The following is a 17,439-nucleotide window of genomic DNA, read 5'->3' as shown; positions in this document are numbered from 1 at the left end:
AAGATAGGTATAATTTGTCATCATCTTCATTTTATAGATGAGGAACTGAGGCACAAACAAGTGGAGTAGTTTGCCCAAGATCAAACAACTATGATGTGTCAGAGCCAAGTTTCGGATGTAAGCAGTTTAGCTTCGCAGTCCCTGCCCCTACTCATCTACTACTGTCCACCATGTATGAGTTAGCAGAGAAAGCAATTATTACTCCCAAATCGAAATTCTCCGATAAAAATATCAAGCAGTAAGGCAAATTCTGGCTCTATAATCTTTATCCCTTGTGTACAGACTTTTTTTCAATAACTGCAAAAACTTTGGAAATTACAAGAAAATAAGTATTTTTTTAAAAGATTTATTTATTTGGAAGTCAGAGTTACACAGAGAGGGAAGGAGAGACAGAGAGAGAAAGAGGTCTTCCATCCACTGGTTCACTCCCCAATTAGCTGCAACAGCTGGAGCTGTGCCCATCCGAAGCCAGGAGCCAGAGCTTCTTCCAGGTCTCCCACATGCGTGCAGAGACCCAAGTACTTGGGCCATCCTCCACTGCTTTCCCAGACCATAGCAAAGAGCTGGATCAGAAGTGGAGCAGCCAGGACCTAACTGGCGCCCATAAGGGATGCCGGCACTGCAGGCGGCGGCTTTACCCACTGTGCCACAGCAGCGGCCCCAGAAAATAATTAAACACAGGAAAACTTGGATCCAAACAGAAAGTTCATATTCTGTACTGTGCTAAAGCTTAAAGTTTCTGTACCTATTTTGGGGGTGGGAGTAATTTCAGTTATTCCTGGCCACATCCCAGGTAACAGTGGACTATTTCATAGCCCTCCTGAAGGATCTGTGTCAGCGGGTGGTTGATGAAGGTTGTATGAAAGTGAGTGGGTTGGCCGGCGCTGCGGCTCACTAGGCTAATCCTCCACCTAGCGGTGCCGGCACCCCGGGTTCTAGTCCCGGTCGGGGCACCGGATTCTGTCCCGGTTGCCCCTCTTCCAGGCCAGCCCTCTGCTGTGGCCAGGGAGTGCAGTGGAGGATGGGCCCAGGTGCTTGGGCCCTGCACCCCATGGGAGACCAGGAGAAGCACCTGGCTCCTGCCATTGGATCAGGGTGAACCAATGGCAAAAGGATAGACCTTTCTCACTGTCCACTCTGCCTGTCCAAAAAAAAAAAAAAAAAGTGAGTGGGTCATGAACTACACCTGTCTTTGCTTCCCCCCACCTCTGTTCTTGGGGGCTGTTTTTATTTATTTATTTTGCAATGGTTCCCATTACACATTTTAAAACCAAATGTAAGTGTGATGCCGCTAATAACCGACACCTTTTAATAAAGCCAACAGGGAAGCCGAAGGAAAGGAGGAGAATAACAGCCTAGTTCTTTGAGAAGTCAGAACAAGTGGATCGATATTCAGATACACAGCGTGGGAGAGGATGGTGAGGGAGCTGTGGGAGTAAAAAACACCCTTCTCCTGACTCATCCCCTCTGTTCAGACAACAGGAGCTAAAGACGAGGAGTTCTGACTCAGAAACGGGACCGAACATTCGTATTTCTTCTCCCTGTCTCCGCCAAAGAGGACCTGGGCTGGGGCCCCGTGCCTCGAGCACGCAGCTCGCCAGTGGGCGGTTTCGCGTTAGGGTCAACCCTCGGGACACAGAAACACGCGTGCTGGGACGGCCGGGGGGCTCCGAGGGGATTCTGGGCGGCGTGGGGCACACAGCCCGGGCACACCACTGTCCCTTCAGGTGAACTTCGTGCCATTCTGTCTGCAGGCCACGGCTACGTGTAAGCGGATCCCCCCGGGCCTTTCACGACCCTCGTGTTTCTCCGCCTCGGCGGCGCCCGCGGCGGGCACTCCGCCCTCGCTGACGGAGCTGACAGGTGCCGGCGCCGCGGGCAAGGCCCGAGCTGCACCGACGCTGAGGGCGGCGGTAGCGCGTGTGGAGCAGGCCGGCGACCGCGGACGCGGACTCGGGACCCGAGGCGGCCGTGGACGCGCGCGCGCGAGGTGGGCGCGGGGGGCCGGCCCGGCGGGGAGCGGGGCGGAGCTTCCGGAGGCCCCGCCCTCCGGGGGAGCGGAGGTGACTGGCAGGCGGGGGGCGGGGGGCGGGAGACGCTCTGCCCCACGCTCGCCCGGCGCTCGGTGGTTTAAAGATGGCGGCGGCGGCGGCGGCGTTGGGGGCGCGGAGCGGCGGGAGGGGGAGGGAGCAGCGGAGTCTGTGAGTCGCCGGGGAGCAGCGCGGCGGCCGCGGTGAGGAGTCCGGGGGCCGAGCCGCCGGCGGCCCCGGCCGCTCAGGGCCAGGGCCTGGGCCGGGAAGGAGAGGCCGGAGCAGCGCCGGGAGCCGAGGAGGAATGTGACCGGGGGGTTGGCGGGGGCGCGGGAGTACGCGAGCGCAGGGATGGGGCAGCAGGTGGGCCGCGTCGGGGAGGCTCCGGGGCTCCCGCAGCCTCAGCCCCGCGGGATCCGGGGCAGCAGCGCGGCCAGGCCCTCCGGCCGCAGGCGGGACCCGGCGGGGCGCACCGCGGAGAGCGGCTTCAATATCTTCACCCAGCATGGTGAGTGTGGCGGGGCGCGGGGCGGGGGCGGGCGGCCGGGGGGCGCGGGGCGGAGGGGTGCCGGCGGGTGGGGGCGGAATCGGCTGCCATCTGGGCCCGTCACGGGCGGCGAGCACACCCCTCCCCCCGCCCGTCTCCAGCCTGGCTGGCAGCTCCTGGGGGCGGTCACTCGGAGCTCGGGTGGACTGGCCTGTCCCCCGGCTCGGGGCCGTGCGTCGTCCGGGGGAGGCAGGGATGAGGGGAGCGAGGGGCTGCGTCCGGGCGGTGGGGGGGTGGAGGCCGGTTGTCAGCGGAGGCAGCCCCAGTGTGGCTGGGGAGCTCGGGCGTGCACCTCGGGAGACTGGCGGGGAGCGGTGTCAGGGTGGCGGGCTGCACGGTGCCCTGGAATGCCCGTCTTTGTAGGAAGGTGAGGGTGCGAGCCCCTGACTGTGTGTGTGTGTGTGCATGTGTGTCTGCCCCACCACCCTGCTCTGTTCCTTGGAGGACACGGTTCTGAGATGGCTGGCAAGGGCTGTAAGTTGGTGGGCATGGCTAGGACTTCCTTCTGGGTATGGGCAAGTTTTCCTTTGTAGCCTGTGTGTGTGTGTGTGTGTGTGTGTATGCCTATGTACGTATAGTGCTTGCAGATATGTGGCCTGGCACCTATCCCTTGGGTCGCGTCTATTTATCTTGAGAATAGTTTGTCTTCAAACCCCTTTGTTACGCACTCAGTAAAAATGTTGAGCGTATATTCTGATTTGTGTATTTTAGGCCGTTATGTTCGTGTACCGTGCTAATATGTGCTGTAATTCTTAAACGTATGCAGAAATAGAATTTAGGAAATGATAGGCTGAGAATATCATAAGGCTCCTGACCCCTCCCACCCCCCCACCCCCGCCTCGCCCCGGCCCAGTGGATCCTGTACACTTCCTCAGAGACATACTCGTGTCACTTCTGAAACCTCTTTGCTAGAGGGAATAAAATCAACATTGACTTGCCTGGGATTGAGGTCCCCCCCATATCCACGAAGGGCTGAAGATGGAGGTGTGGCTGGTGGAGGGACTGGCCGGTTGAAAGTGGCCGAGAGGGGCAAACTGGACAGTGACGGAAGACGGATGTAGAAGACGGTAAAGGGTAGAAGAGACGGGTTTCTGTGTCACACAGTCGAGGGAAGTGGAGGGCGAAAGTGAAGTGTGGATCCTTTGCTAGCAGTGGCGTTGGGAGAGTGTCATGGCTGATGGTAGCATGCACAGAAGGATGAATCCGAGGGTCCGTGACTAATAGCTGAGTTGTGTCAGAGGTCTGAGTTTGGACTTTGTGGTTACACTGAGTTTTTAAATTTTTAATGTATTTGAAAGGCAGAAAGAGACAGAAGTCTTCCATCTGCTCCTCACTGTCCAAATGACTGCAGCAGCTGGGGCTGGGGCCATGCCGGAGCCCAGAGCCCGAAATGGACTCTGGGTTTCCCAGGTGGGAGGCAGGGACCCCAGTGCTTGAGCCATCATCTGCTGTCCCCCAAGGTGCACAGTTGAAGGAAGCTGGAATCGGAAGTGGAGCCAGAACTCGAACCCAGACACTCTAGTGTGTCTCAGGTGGTGTCTCAACTTCTGCCCCAAACACTTACCCCACAGAGTGAGTGTTTCTTCATGGAGGAGATGTCTGTAACTTGGGTCTATGCACGCTTCAATTCACATACCTTGAAGAAACCTCAAGCACATCTTTAGTAGCAGACATATAAAGCGATGTTTAATATTTGATGCAGGTGCCATAGGAGTTGGTGGTGGTGGTGGTGGTTGTTGTTTGACAGGCAGAGTGGACAGTGAGAGAGAGAGAGACAGAGAGAAAGGTCTTCCTTCCGTTGGTTCACCCTCCAATGGCCGCCGCGGCCGGCGTGCTGCAGCCGGCACACCGCACTGATCCGAAGCCAGGAGCCAGGTGCTTCTCCCGGTCACCCATGCGGGTGCAGGGCCCAAGCACTTGGGCCATCCTCCACTGTTGTTTTTTATTGAAATTACTTCCTAAACCATGGGAGGAAAGAAAAGAGGAGTAGTTCTCAAGAGGATGGGCATTTGGTCCAGCAGTCACGATGCTGGTGCCCAGTGACTTAAGGCTTGGGCTTGATTCCAGGCTCCGGCTCCTGATTGCAGCTCCTGCTGGTGCAGGCCCTGGGGCCAGCACATGATGGCTCAAGTGTTTGGGAGGCCTGGACTGAGAGCCTGGCCTCTGCCTTCAGCCTGGCTGTTGGCAGGCATTTAGAAAGTGAACACGCCAATGGACGGTGTTTGTATCTCTTTGCCTGCCTATTTGCCTCTTGAATACGTTTTTTAAAAAAGTTTCCAGGGAAGAAATCGTCCAAGTAGCTTTGCTTTGTGGGAAGTGTTCCTGTGCGTTAAAAGTGGGCCACTGGGCCGTGGTGATCACCTTCCTCTAATATTCAGGACAGAAGATTGTCGGAGGAGGAAGAAGTCGCGAAGAATAGGATAGCAAAGACATGTTCGAAGGATGGATGGAATTTGGACCAAGGGAGCAGGAAAAGGCAGTCTGAGTGGGAACGGTGGGGATGGGCTTGATTTGTTGGTGGGACAGTGAGGAGACGTCTGTCAGGAGTGAACTTTGACCTCCAGCAGAATCGCAAGTCAGGTTCTATGCTGGCTCTAGCTGACTGGTGCGTTTAGTCATCACTTTTGGATTTCTTTATCTGTACAATGAGGTGAGGCAACATGATCTCTGAGATTCTTTGTCTTTAAGATTTTATGATTTTAATTGAGAAACAACAGAAAAAAACAGGTTGGATGGACTGGGTTATGGAAAATCTGGCAAAGAGGTTTGTGTTGGTTTGCCTGATTGGCTAGTTGATAGGATGTATCAGTAAACCCAAGTGTGAAATGTAAGACTGAGGCGAGAAATGGAAGAGGAGGGGTCAGGGCCATTTCATGTGTTCAACAAACAAAAGGTTTTTTTGAGCACCTACTTAAGTATTGGGCCATGGAAGTGGTGCGGTGAATATAATAGAGTGCTTGCCAGGATGGAACTTAGAGGACTTTGTGATCAGTGTAGACTATGAAAGGAGAGAGAGCACATTGGAGTGCTTGTTAAAGGCATGAGCTCTGAGGCTGGCTTGATGAATAAAAGCCACTGCTCGGGATGCTGGAGTCCCATATGGGTGCCTGTTCAAGTCCCAGCTGCTCCACTTGCTACCCAGCTCCCTGAAAGCAGAGGAAGATGGCCCAAGTGCTTGGGCCCCTGCCACCTGCATGGGAGACCTGGATGTAACTCCTAGCTTTGGCCTGGCTCAACCCTGGCTGTTAGGACCACTTGGGGAGTGAACTAGAGGATGGAAGACTTCTCTCTCTTTGTGACTCTGGCTTTCAAATAAATAAGTAAATAAATTTTTTTTTTTTTCTTTAAAAAAGGCATGAACTCTGGCACCTTTCTGCCTGGATTTGAAACCTGAATCAGCTGCTCATTAGGTATATGGCCCTGGACAAGTTAGCTTTTTTTAATGCCCTGGATTCTCTATCTGTAAAACAGGCATAATAATAGTATCTAGAATTAAATGATATATGCAAAGCACTTAAGATAGTGACTGGCACATAGTAAGAATTTAATATGTGTTAGCTACTGCTATTACTACTACTACTGTTATTAAAAATAGGGTGATTAAAAGGTGACACCAAGATTTTGAACTTGGCTAACTGGGATAATTATTATTCTGTTGACAAGTCGGGAAGGTAGAAACTGATTGGAAGGATGGGCATAGTGTAGAGTTTGTTGCCAAAGACTAGTATGAGAAGTGTGGAAGTAGCAGCTACAGGAGAAAGGTGGAGTGAGTTCTGTTTTTCAGACAGATGGTTGTTTACAAACTATTTTGTAGAGGCTGTCATTGTGGCATAGTGGGTTAAGCTGCTGCTTGAGACAATGGCATCCCATAATGGAGTGCTGTGCCGGTTCAAATCCTGGCTGCCCTGCTTCCATCCAGCTTCCTGCTTATGTGCCTGGGATGCAGCAGAAGATGGCCCAAGTGTATGAGCCCCTGCTGCCCATGTTGGAGACTGAGTTTTAGTTCCTGGACCCTGGCTCTTGTGGCCATTTGGGGAGTGAACCAAGATCAACTGTCTCTCTCTGCCTTTCAAATAAATGAATAAATCTTTGGTGGGGGGGGATAAACTTTTCCATAGCTCAAGATGTCTCAACCATGTTACGGTTGCCATTTTGGCCTGGCTTATTCTTGCTTGGGGGCAGGGGAAGTGGAGGGTGTTCGTTGCATTGTATGGTGTTCAGCACTATCCCTGACCCTACACAACTGCATACCAGTAGCACCTCTTTTTGACCCTTCATTGTTAGAACCAAAATTGTCTCTAGGTATTGCTAAATCCTCTGAGGGGAAAAATTACCCCTAGTTGAGAACCACTGCTGAGACCATTGAGTAGAGTCTCAATTGAGTGAATAAATAAATTAGATTCAGAAACTCTTAAATGGGCATTTATTTAATATTTACATGAAAAAATCTAGATCCTAGAACAGTGTAGAAATGACTGTCTTAGGTTTGCAATATTGAGATGTTAGCACAATCTAATATGAAAGTTGAATCACTCTTGAGTTTACATGTAGGTTTTTTTTTTTTCCAATCAAGACACTTTAATATGGAATGCAGGCATCCCAAGCAATGTGTTAATCACTGCACCAAACACTGGTCCTCACTGTCATTTATTTTAATGTTAACATCAGTACTGATTGTATCCATGGAGTTCCCCCAAGCTCTCTTCTGAGCCCTTCTGATGCACGTGTACTATTATTTAGGCATTCCCTTACTTTTTTTTTTTGTTTTTACAGGATTTCATTAAAATTTATTTATATGCAACATTTTGGAATATTTTTTTTATTTTAATGAGCATAAATTTCCAAAGTACAGCTTATGGACCACAATAGCCTCCTCCCCCCCCCCCCCCCCGTATCTTCCCTCCCACCCACAATGCTCCCCTCTCCCACTCCCTCTCCCCTTCCCCTTCACATCATGATTAATTTTCAATTATCTTTATATACAGAAGATCAATTTAGCGTATGTTAAGTAAAGATTTCCACATTTTGCTCCCACACAGAAACACAAAGTGTAAAATACTATTTGAGTACTAGTTATAGCATTAATTAAACACCTAAGAGTAATTGTGTATTAATTACAGAGTTCAACCAATAGTTTTAAGTAGAATATAAAATGCATCTTTTGTATTGTTGTGGCTCCCCCCCCTCCCATGGCCCTCCCCTCACCCACTCCCTCTCCCATCCCGCCCTTCATCACATTTCATTTTCAATTACCTTCATATATTGAAGATCAACTTAGTATATACTAAGCAGAGATTTCAACAGGTTGCACTCACACAACCGAACCAGGTATAGGGTATTTTTCGACTAGTAGTACATGTAGGTTTTAATGTAGGTCAGATATCTCATGTAGTTGATCAGTGAAAGTGTGCTTATGTTAAGGAAATGGTTCGTGCTTGTTCATAGTCCATGATTTTTCTCTCTTTAGTCAAAATGGTAATTTTTTCATTGTTAATAATAGGTGGGTAAACTGTTAAAATAATTTGCCTTGCTAAAAGTGATTTTTGTGACTGTATTTTACAAGGAATAAAAACAATAGGACAATTTTTGATATCAAAGTACTGAGTGCTATGTGACTTTTGAACCCTGAAATTGCCTTCTTGGTGTTTTGTGACTTGTAATCTAGGCTTGAATACATAATTTTTAACTTACTTAAAAGGCCAGTATACGAGAGGAGGGATCTTCTCTCTGGTTTACTTCCCAACTGCCTGGAACAGCCAGGGCTGGGCCAGGCTGAAGTCAGGAGCCCAGAACTCAGTTAGGGTCTTCCAGCAAGAAGACTGGTTCCAGCACCTGCCGCCTCCCAGGGTGCACAGAAGCAGGAAGCTGCCCTTAGGAGCTGAGCCAGGACTTCAACCCAGGCTCTGCAGTGTGGGCTGTAGAGTAGGTTGTCCCAAGCAGATCTGAGCTGCTAGCCAGATGCCTGCCCCTGTCTTTTTCCTGTGTGACAGACTTGTCAACAGCTGCATGATTTCACTTCAGTTTGATTGGGGCTCTTATTTTCTAAGAAATTAACCTTGCATTAGCAAGTTCTGAATAATAACAATTTTCCTTAAACTTACTGTTTTAAGGAATTTGACCTTTTTTTTAAATTTTAGATGATAGCTGTTCATCTTTTAGTTTTGGCAAAATGAAGGATGTGGACCCCCTGGGTGGCCTACTGTAGTGATCACTGATTCCTATGATTCCACTGATTCCTACGTATTTTTAACTTCGAAAACTTGATTTGGAAGGCACAGGGAGAAAGAGAGAGACAGAGCAAGCTCCAATTAATTGGTTTACTCCCCACATGGCAGTAACTGCTGGAGCTGGGCTGGGGCCAGAGCTGGGAGCTGAGAATGCAGTAGACCCAAGTCTGTCATGAGAGGCAGGAACCCCATTATTTGAGCTGTTACTGCTGCCTCGGAGGGTCAGCACTGGTGGGAAGCTGGGGTTAGGAGCTAGAACTGGAAGTCGAACCTAGGCGCTCTGATGTGGGATGTGAGCATGTTAACTGCAGTACTAAATCCCTGCTCCCAAACCAGACTTACAGGAGGGAAATGAGCTACGAGGTGTTTATTAATCTCCAAATCTGTGTTAAGTTACAGATAAATAACTTCGTATTTTTAGCAAAGTGGCAAAATAAGTTGTGGTACAGATTCTGTTATCACCATCCAAAGGACAGTAAGATTCCTGGTAAAATTATGAAGTCTGAAGTTTCTTCTTTGGGGTCTTCAGCCTGCTTAAAAAAGAAAACAAAATCCAAATGCAAGGAAGACCAGCACCCCAACCCCATTGATATGTATTTTTTCTTTACTCCCTGAAAATAGGGAATGATTATGATATTTGTGTAGTATTTTAGAATTTATCAAGACCTGTTTGATCTTTGTTTCTCTCTTTCTCTTTCTCTCTCTCTCTCTCTCTCTTTTTTTTTTTTTTTTTTTTTTTAAAGATTTGTTTATTTAGAGAGGCAGAAGCAGAGAGATCTGTCTTCCATCCTGTGGTTCACTCTCCAAATAGCTGCAATGACTGTAGCTGGGCCAGGAGCTTCCTCCAGGTCTCCCACACAGGTGCAGGGGCCTTAGGACTTGGGCCATCTTCTACTGCTTTCCCAGATACCTTAGCAAGGAGCTGGATCAGAAGTGGAGCAGCCAGGATTCGAATCAGAACCCATATGGGATGCCAGCTGAGCCACAGCACTGTCCCCTGATTTGTCCCCCCCCCCCAATGAAACCTTTTATTTAAGGAATCCAGATTTCCTAAGTACAACTTTAGGAGTATAGCGGTTCTTCCCCCTCATTTGTCCTTTACAACTACTCTGAGAGGTAGATAAGGCAACTATTGATGTTCCTGTTTTGTAGATGAAGAAAAGTGAAGAGAATTAAGTGACGTGCCCAAATCCTGTGGCTGTTAAGTGATAGAGCTGGGACTGAAACTCAAGTTCTCTTCCCCAGATCTTGCCACAGTGTAGAGTTTACAGTGTTTTAGAATCAGATAGAAGTGGATTCACGTTATGCCTTAAATCTCGTACTGGTGTTGCAACCTCAACAGGTTGGTGAAAGAATTAAATTATGTAGAGCTCTTACAGATGTGCCAGGCATTAAATGCTCATTAAAAAGCATTGTTTACCTCACCATGATTGTGAAGATTGTATGACTCGTATTTGAAAATGTTTTGTAAATTGTCTAAAGCCACTGCTGTTATAATCATGATGGCATGCTAAAGTGTAGACTTGTCTTAGCATTTATGTTTTTTTAAGTCTTTATTCTCTGTCTTTATCAAGTGACTTGATTATTAGAGAATTTTCAGAAGCAGCAAAGTGGGGTGGTGCTGTGATGTAGAAGGTTAAGCTTCTGCCCACAGTGCCGGCATCCCATATGAGTGCCAGTTCAAGTCCCGACTACTCCACTTCTTACCCAGCTCCCTGCTGATGCACCTGGGAAAGCAGGGAAAGATGGCCCAAGTGTTTGGGCCCTTGAAGCCACGTGAGAGACCCAAAAGAGGCTCTTGGTTTCAGACAGGCCCAGCCCTGGCCATTTGGGGAGAGAATCAGCGGATGGAAGATACCTCCCTCCCCCTGCCGCCCCCGGCCCCTGTATATCTACCTTTCAAAGGAATAAATGAACCTTTTTAAAAAATAAGATGCTGCCTGGGGTGCTTGGGTTTGAGTCCTGATTTTGAATTCCGGCTCCAGTCTGTATTCCAGCTTCCTGTTCATGCACACACTGGGAGGCAGCAGGTGATGATTGGAGTGATTGGGTCTTTACCACCTGTTGGAGACCCTGATGGAGATCCTGACTCCTGGCTTTGACCTAACCCGTCCCAAGCATTTCAGTGGTGAACCGGCAGATGAAGCATGTGTGTGTTTTCTTCTGTCTCTCCCTTTCACATTGAAAACAAAATACAAAAAAGTATAGTCAGCTAAAGTGGGGAAATCTGGGGACCTGAAGTCACAGGCAAATCTGTGATCCCACTGTGGGGTAAGTGGTGATCTCAGAATGATTTGGTGTAGGGACTGGGTGTCAGGGAGTACATAATTCTAGTGGACACTTTTTTGGTCCAGAATTGAACTAGAAACACTGGCCAGTGCAAGTGTAAGTTGATAGAAATCTCATCCTAAGTAGACTCAGTTATTTGCTTGTTGATATTTAATGACTTTTCTGCATTTTTAAAAATGACTTTTTATATGGTAACCTTCTTCATCTGTCGTCCTTTAAGACTTTTGAGAATTTTTTCTTGCCTCTGTGTATTTCACCTCAAAATTCTTTTCTTTCTTTCTTTCTTTCTTTTTCTTTTTTTTTTTTGAAAGGCAGAAGAAAGAATAGAGATCTTCTCTCTGCTGGTTCACTCTCAAAATGCCCACAATTTCTAGGGCTTGGCCAGGCTGAAGCCAGGAGCCTAGAATTAAATCCAGGTCTCCCCTGTGGGTAAAGGAGACCCACTTATTTGAGCAGTCATCTGCTGCTTCCCGGGGTAAGAAGCTGGATTGGAAGTCCAGGCACCCAGTGTTGGATATGGATGTCTCGAGTGGTATCCTAACCGCTGTACCAGACACCTACCTCTAAAGGTTCTTAATTAAAGCTTATTTAATAGGACTTCAGTGTTCTTGAAGTTGTAACTCAAATTGGGCTTTTTATCAATATGGCACTATACTCATAGAGATTTCAAAATACTTAAGGACCTCATGTTTGTTTCTTTTTTAGTTATTTGACGGATAGAGTTAGACAGTGAGAGAGAAAGAGAGGAAGGTCTTCCCTCCATTGGTTCACCCCCTAAATGGCTGCTACAGCTGGAGCTGCACCAATCTGGAGCCAGGAGCCAGGTGCTTCCTCCTGGTTTCCCATACGGGTGCAGGGCCCAAGCACTTGGGCCATCCTCCACTGCACTCCTGGGCCACAGCAGAGAGCTGGACTGGAAGAGGAGCAACCGGGACTAGAACCCAACACCCATATGGGATGCCGGCGCCGCAGGCGGAGGATTAACCAAGTGAGCCACGGTGCTGGCCCGGACCTCATGTTTCTTAGCATAGTCCTGGAATAGGTTAAGTTTGGAGTTTGTAGATAATTTTCCAAATCATAGAGCAGTTGTTCTGAAAGTTTAGTGTGAAGAGCTTGTTGGACATGGATTGCTGGGGAGCGGGCATTGGGCTGTGGTTGAGACGCCACTGGAGAGACCTGCGTGCTGCATCACAGTGCCTGTGTGAGTCCCAGCTCCTCTGCTCCCTGGCCTGCTCCCTGCTGTTGTGTACCTGGAAGGCAGCAGATGATGGCCCTGCCACCACTGGGAGACTTGAGTGCCCTGCTCTTGGCTTTAGCCTGGCCTAGCCGGCTGTTAGGTGTGTTTGGGGAGTGAACTCATGTTCACATGCAAATGATTACTGTCTTACTCCATCTGTTCGTGGTTTAGCTCTAAAAGTTCATATGCTGAAGGCCTGTTGATAGACACACTTTTCTAAGAATCTGGAGTTATCAGGGAAAACGTAAGTAGGGAACATGCTTGTGCTGGAGTAGAGTAGGCTTCAGTGCCTGGGAGAATTGAATGATGAAATAATTGCCATTTTTTTGAGTGCTATGTGCCAGGCAAGTTCTCAACACTTAATTAATATCTGCTTTTTTCATTTAAACTTCCTAAAACCCCACTGCCTCAAATTGAAAAGGATAAGAGAACAAAGACATTGGGACATCTAGCTGTGATTCAGTAGTTTTGCTGTGTGATAGTACCTAATTACCTTTTGGATTATGTGTGTGCGATTATGTGTATGTACAAGGACACTTCAGGGGCTGGTGGTGTTGCGTAGAAGGTTCAGACTCCACCTGCAGTGCCGGCATCCCATATGCGCGCTGGTTTGAGTCCCAGCTCCTCCACCGATGATCTCGCTGCTGATGTGCCTGGGAAAGCAGTGGAAGGTGGCCCAAGTCCTTGAGGCCCTGCACCTACATGGGGGACCTCAAAGAAGCTCCTGGCTTTGGCCTGGCCCAGCCCTGGCAGTTCTAGCCATTTGGGGAGTGAACCATTAGATGGAAGATCTCTCTGTCTCTTCTCTCTTTGTATCCCTGCCTTTCAATAAATAAATCTTAAAAAAAAAAAAAAGACTTCATTAAGTTCATTAAAATGAAAATAAGTTTATTTTGATGCAAAAAAAATCTAAAATCCATGATAGGGTTTCCGTGATGTGCATTTTCCTTGAACTTTTTTTTTTTTTTTTTTGACAGGCAGAGTGGACAGTGAAAGAGAGACAGAGAGAAAGGTCTTCCTTTTGCTGTTGGTTCACCCTCCAATGGCCGCCGCAGCCGGCGCGCTGCGGGCGGCGCACCGCGCTGGTCCGAAGCCAGGAGCCAGGAGCCAGGTGCTTTTCCTGATCTCCCATGGGGTGCAGGGCCCAAGCACCTGGGCCATCCTCCACTGCACTCCCGGGCCACAGCAGAGAGCTGGCCTGGAAGAAGGGCAACCGGGACAGAATCCGGCGCCCCGACCAGGACTAGAACCCGGTGTGCCGGGGCCCCAAGGCGGAGGATTAGCCTAGTGAGCCGCGGCGCCGGCTTTTCCTTGAACTTTTTGAAGACCACACATATGTGTGTGTATATACAGAGATTTTTAGGCTTCTTTTTAACTCCATCTCTGTTGAGACAAGTGATGAAGTTTTCAGAGTAGACCCAGATTTGTGTAGTCTGTGGGTATGGGTCAAGGTCTGTATGATAGTCTGATGAAGGGAGCAGTAGGCTCCTTTTCTCCTCTTGACTTCTTAGAAAATTAGCAGATAATTTGCAGATAACAGTGATAGTATATTGGACCACTATTGGAGCCCTTTTTATTTATGAAATACCAGCTACGTACACCCTGAGAAAGTAGTAGTTGACTGTGGTGGTAGGAGCTCTTTAGAGGACTATGACTGATAATGTGTGTCTGTACAAATATTAGGCAGTTAGACACGGATGGCAGAAATATTTGTATAAATTACTGTTGGGTTCTAAGATATTAGGTTGTAAGAATTGATTTCTTTACTTTGTGTCTTTCATACAGTACCTGTCCTGTAATAGGTGTCCTTGAATAATTGTGAAACAACTTTTGTTCTTAATTTTTGCATTGTATTATGTTTCTATAATAGTTTATGTCTATTTAAAACATTTTAAATGGCAGTATGTCTTACTAGTAATGGTTTTGCTTGGTAAAACTTGGGGGTAGCAGTTTTTTTCTTTGATATTAGTATATCCAGACATAGGAACTTGCCTGCTAGGGTGTTTTGAGAATAAATAACTGGTGGGGGAAGGCATTAAAAATAAAGTATTCCAGAGACCTTGTATTAGAATCTGTGGAACAGCTTTTTAAGTGCTCTGTTTACTTTATAATTCCAATATGCAACCTCTAAGGACCTTTTGTTTCTCCCCAGATAAAATGGCAGAATTTAAAAATATTTTAGCTTTGTGAACTTCATGCTACTGAATTATACTTTACAAATGGTGAAAATGGTAAATATATGTTAGATATGTTATACCACAGCAAGAAAGATGTTATGTATATTTTACCACATTAAGAAAAATGCTTAAGGAAAAAATTTTAGCTCAACACTCCAGCGTTTTCCGCATTTCTTTATTCGTTCATTCTGTACCAATTGGCTGTGTAAGTGGTCAGAGGGAATCTTTAGTTATAATTCAGACAGGACTGCCATCCAAAAGAACATTGCTACTCCAGTGGATGGTGATGAACATAGTCATGAAGCAGCTAAAAATAAATTTTGTTTCATGTGTTTGTATGTATGAAACTGTGATGTTAAGTACAATAACTGTTGAGTACTGTTCTGCCTCTGGGATTGAGTGCCTAATTTCAGTGTGTAAATTTGTGGTTATTGTACTAACTAGAAAATTTTCTCAGTGTTGCTTCTGATTGAGCTTTTATTCAAATGCGTGGACAAATACACATTAAATATAATACTAGCCTAAATTTAACCTTAGTTCGCTAAAAAAAAAAAAAAAAAAAAAAATGAGCAGGGGCCGTTGTTGTGGGTGCAGTGGGTTAAGCTGACGCTTGCAATGCCTGTATCCTATATTGGACAGCCAGTTCAAGTCTGGCTGCTCTGCTTCTGACCTAGCTCTCTCCTTCTGTGCCTGGTGATGGCCCAAATATTTGGGCTCCTGCCACCCATGTGGGAGACCCAGATGGAGTTCCTGCTCCTGGCTTTGGTCTGGCCCAGCCCTGGCTGTTGTGGCCATCTAAGGAGTGAACCAGCTGATGGAAGGTCTGTCTGTCACTCTGTCTTTTAAGTACATATGAATGTATATAAAACACCGGGCTTTGCCCCACTTTGCTTTTTGCTCTAAACATGTTGAGTCTGTGGTGGTGGTCCTGCCAGTTCCTCTGTAGTGAACTCTGCCAGTGTGGGCTTTACATCAGCAGAATAGAAGTCAGCTGATCCGGGTCATGTGTGTTTCCTGCTTTGCTGTCCAGAGAGAGGAAGGATTTAGAAACCTTTCGCTTGATGTAGTCAAGGTCTACATGTTAGGTAGCTTAATATAATACCCAGTATGTGTAACCCCTCCCTATGCTATGTCTATCAAATTAAAACAACAGTACTTGGGCTGGTGTTGTGGTGTAGTAGGTAGGGCTGTCTCTTGCAGTGCTGGCATCCCATATAGGCCCCGGTTTGAGACCCAGCTGCTCACTGCCCATCCAGCTCTCTGCTATGGCCTGGGAAAGCAGCGGAAGATGGCCCAAGTGCTTGGGCCCTGCACCTGCGTGGAAGACCTAGAGGGCTCCTGGCTCCTGGCTTTGGATCAGCGCAGCTCTGGCCATTGCGACTGGGTAGTGAACTAGTGGATGGAAGATCTCTCTTTCTCTCTCTGTCTCTCTGTTATCTGCCTTTTCGTATTAAAAAAAAAAAAAAGAAAAAAAAGGCAACACAATACTGAGTTAGTACTAAAGATTGCTGCTTAGCATTTTTGTGGTTCCAGGTAATTACCAAGAAAACATTTCCGTAAAACAACAATATAACAAGCACAATTGTATCTCCCATCTGTACTTAAGAGGAGAGAATTGTTGAAATGTGAAGATTTTTATTTTAATTTTAATTAGTTTTAACAGATTCAGTGTGGTTTGTACATAAAATTCTAAGAACATAATGATATTCCCTTCTTCCCTCCCTCTTTCCATTTTCCATTCAATTATTATTTATAGCCCTTGTCTTTATTCCCACTAAACAAAGGCCTTTTTGCTTTTTTACTTGTTAAAAAGTATGAAGCCTTTTTACTGTAATATAACTTTAAAATGTTATCTCAAAAACTAAAAAAGAGAAGAAGGAAGGTGGGAGGCAGAGAGGGTTAAACATGAAGGCTTTTGTTACAGTGGCTTTCTTTGGTTACTTTTGAAATGTACTTTTTAAATTATCTTAACATACAAAGGTATCACAATGTAAAAATTTTTTTAATACTATAGAAGAATGTTGACTGGACATGAAATTTCCTTTTCACATCCCTATCCCAAATATATAGTCTTTAATTAGAGGACACTGTTGTTAATAGTTTGAGTGTTTTCTTGGAACTTTCTACATAGATAAGAGAATACCTGTTGATATTCCTCTTGATGTTTCATAGATGGCATTATATTTTGAGTTTGCCCCCTGAATTTATTTTTTGTCTTTAATGTCAGAAATCTTTCCTGTGCCAGTACATATAGATTTCTCATTGTTTTTAACAACTTCATGTTCTACCTATACATTTAACCACTTCCTTATTGACGAAGATTTATTTACAAAGTTATTTTAAAAGTTCCTGTTTCTTTGTTGTATTTTTCTTACATTTCTAATTTGAACCTGTCTGCAATTTATATACTCATGTCTTTGAGGTTGAAATCAACTTAATGTTTTTCCATTGTATTAGTCGATCAATTCCCTAGTGATTTGAAGAGCCATACATTATATATTAAATTATCATATATATCTCTTTTTAAGATTTACTTACTTGTAAGGCAAAATGATGGTGGGGGGAGTGTGAAACAGAGATAGATAGATCTTCCATCCGCTGGTTTACTCCCCAAATGGCTACAACAGCCTTGGCTGTGCCAGGCTGAAGGCAGGAGCTAGAACTCCGTCCTGGTCTGCCACAGGAGGTGTAGGAGCCCAAGTGCTTGAGACATCTGCTCTCGCAGGCACATTAGCAGGGAGCTTATTAGAAGCAGAGCAGCCAGGACTTGAACCAGCGCTTGGATGCGGGGTGCTGTTGTTGCAAGCAGCAGTTTTACCTGCTGTGCCACAATACTGGCTCCTAAACATAGGTCTTTTAAAAACTCAGCAGTCCAGTGATCTTTGTATATTCCTAACATTGTTTACGTACTGTTTTGATTATTCGAAGTTTG

General features: G+C 46.5%; 1 protein-coding gene across 4 annotated transcripts in view; it reads left to right on the top strand.

The window, feature by feature from the left end:
• Nucleotides 1-2,147: 2,147 nt before the first annotated feature.
• The window catches only part of ABL2 (ABL proto-oncogene 2, non-receptor tyrosine kinase), a 120,740-nt gene continuing 105,448 nt past the window's right edge, over nucleotides 2,148-17,439 (top strand). For 2 of the 4 annotated variants that reach the window (XM_070077198.1, XM_070077197.1), the window contains exon 1: nucleotides 2,148-2,538. In XM_070077198.1, the coding sequence (XP_069933299.1) occupies nucleotides 2,382-2,538 (157 nt within the window). In that variant the 5' untranslated portion in view covers nucleotides 2,148-2,381. The remainder of the gene's footprint in view (nucleotides 2,539-17,439) is intronic. The other 2 variants (XM_070077200.1, XM_070077199.1) reach the window with 1 other exon arrangement.

Source organism: Oryctolagus cuniculus, chromosome 7 (assembly GCF_964237555.1).
Source record: "Oryctolagus cuniculus chromosome 7, mOryCun1.1, whole genome shotgun sequence".
NCBI classification, from domain to species: Eukaryota; Metazoa; Chordata; class Mammalia; order Lagomorpha; family Leporidae; genus Oryctolagus; species Oryctolagus cuniculus.
The sequence above is the reverse complement of the archived record's forward strand: the minus strand, read 5'-3'. Positions and strand labels throughout refer to the sequence as shown.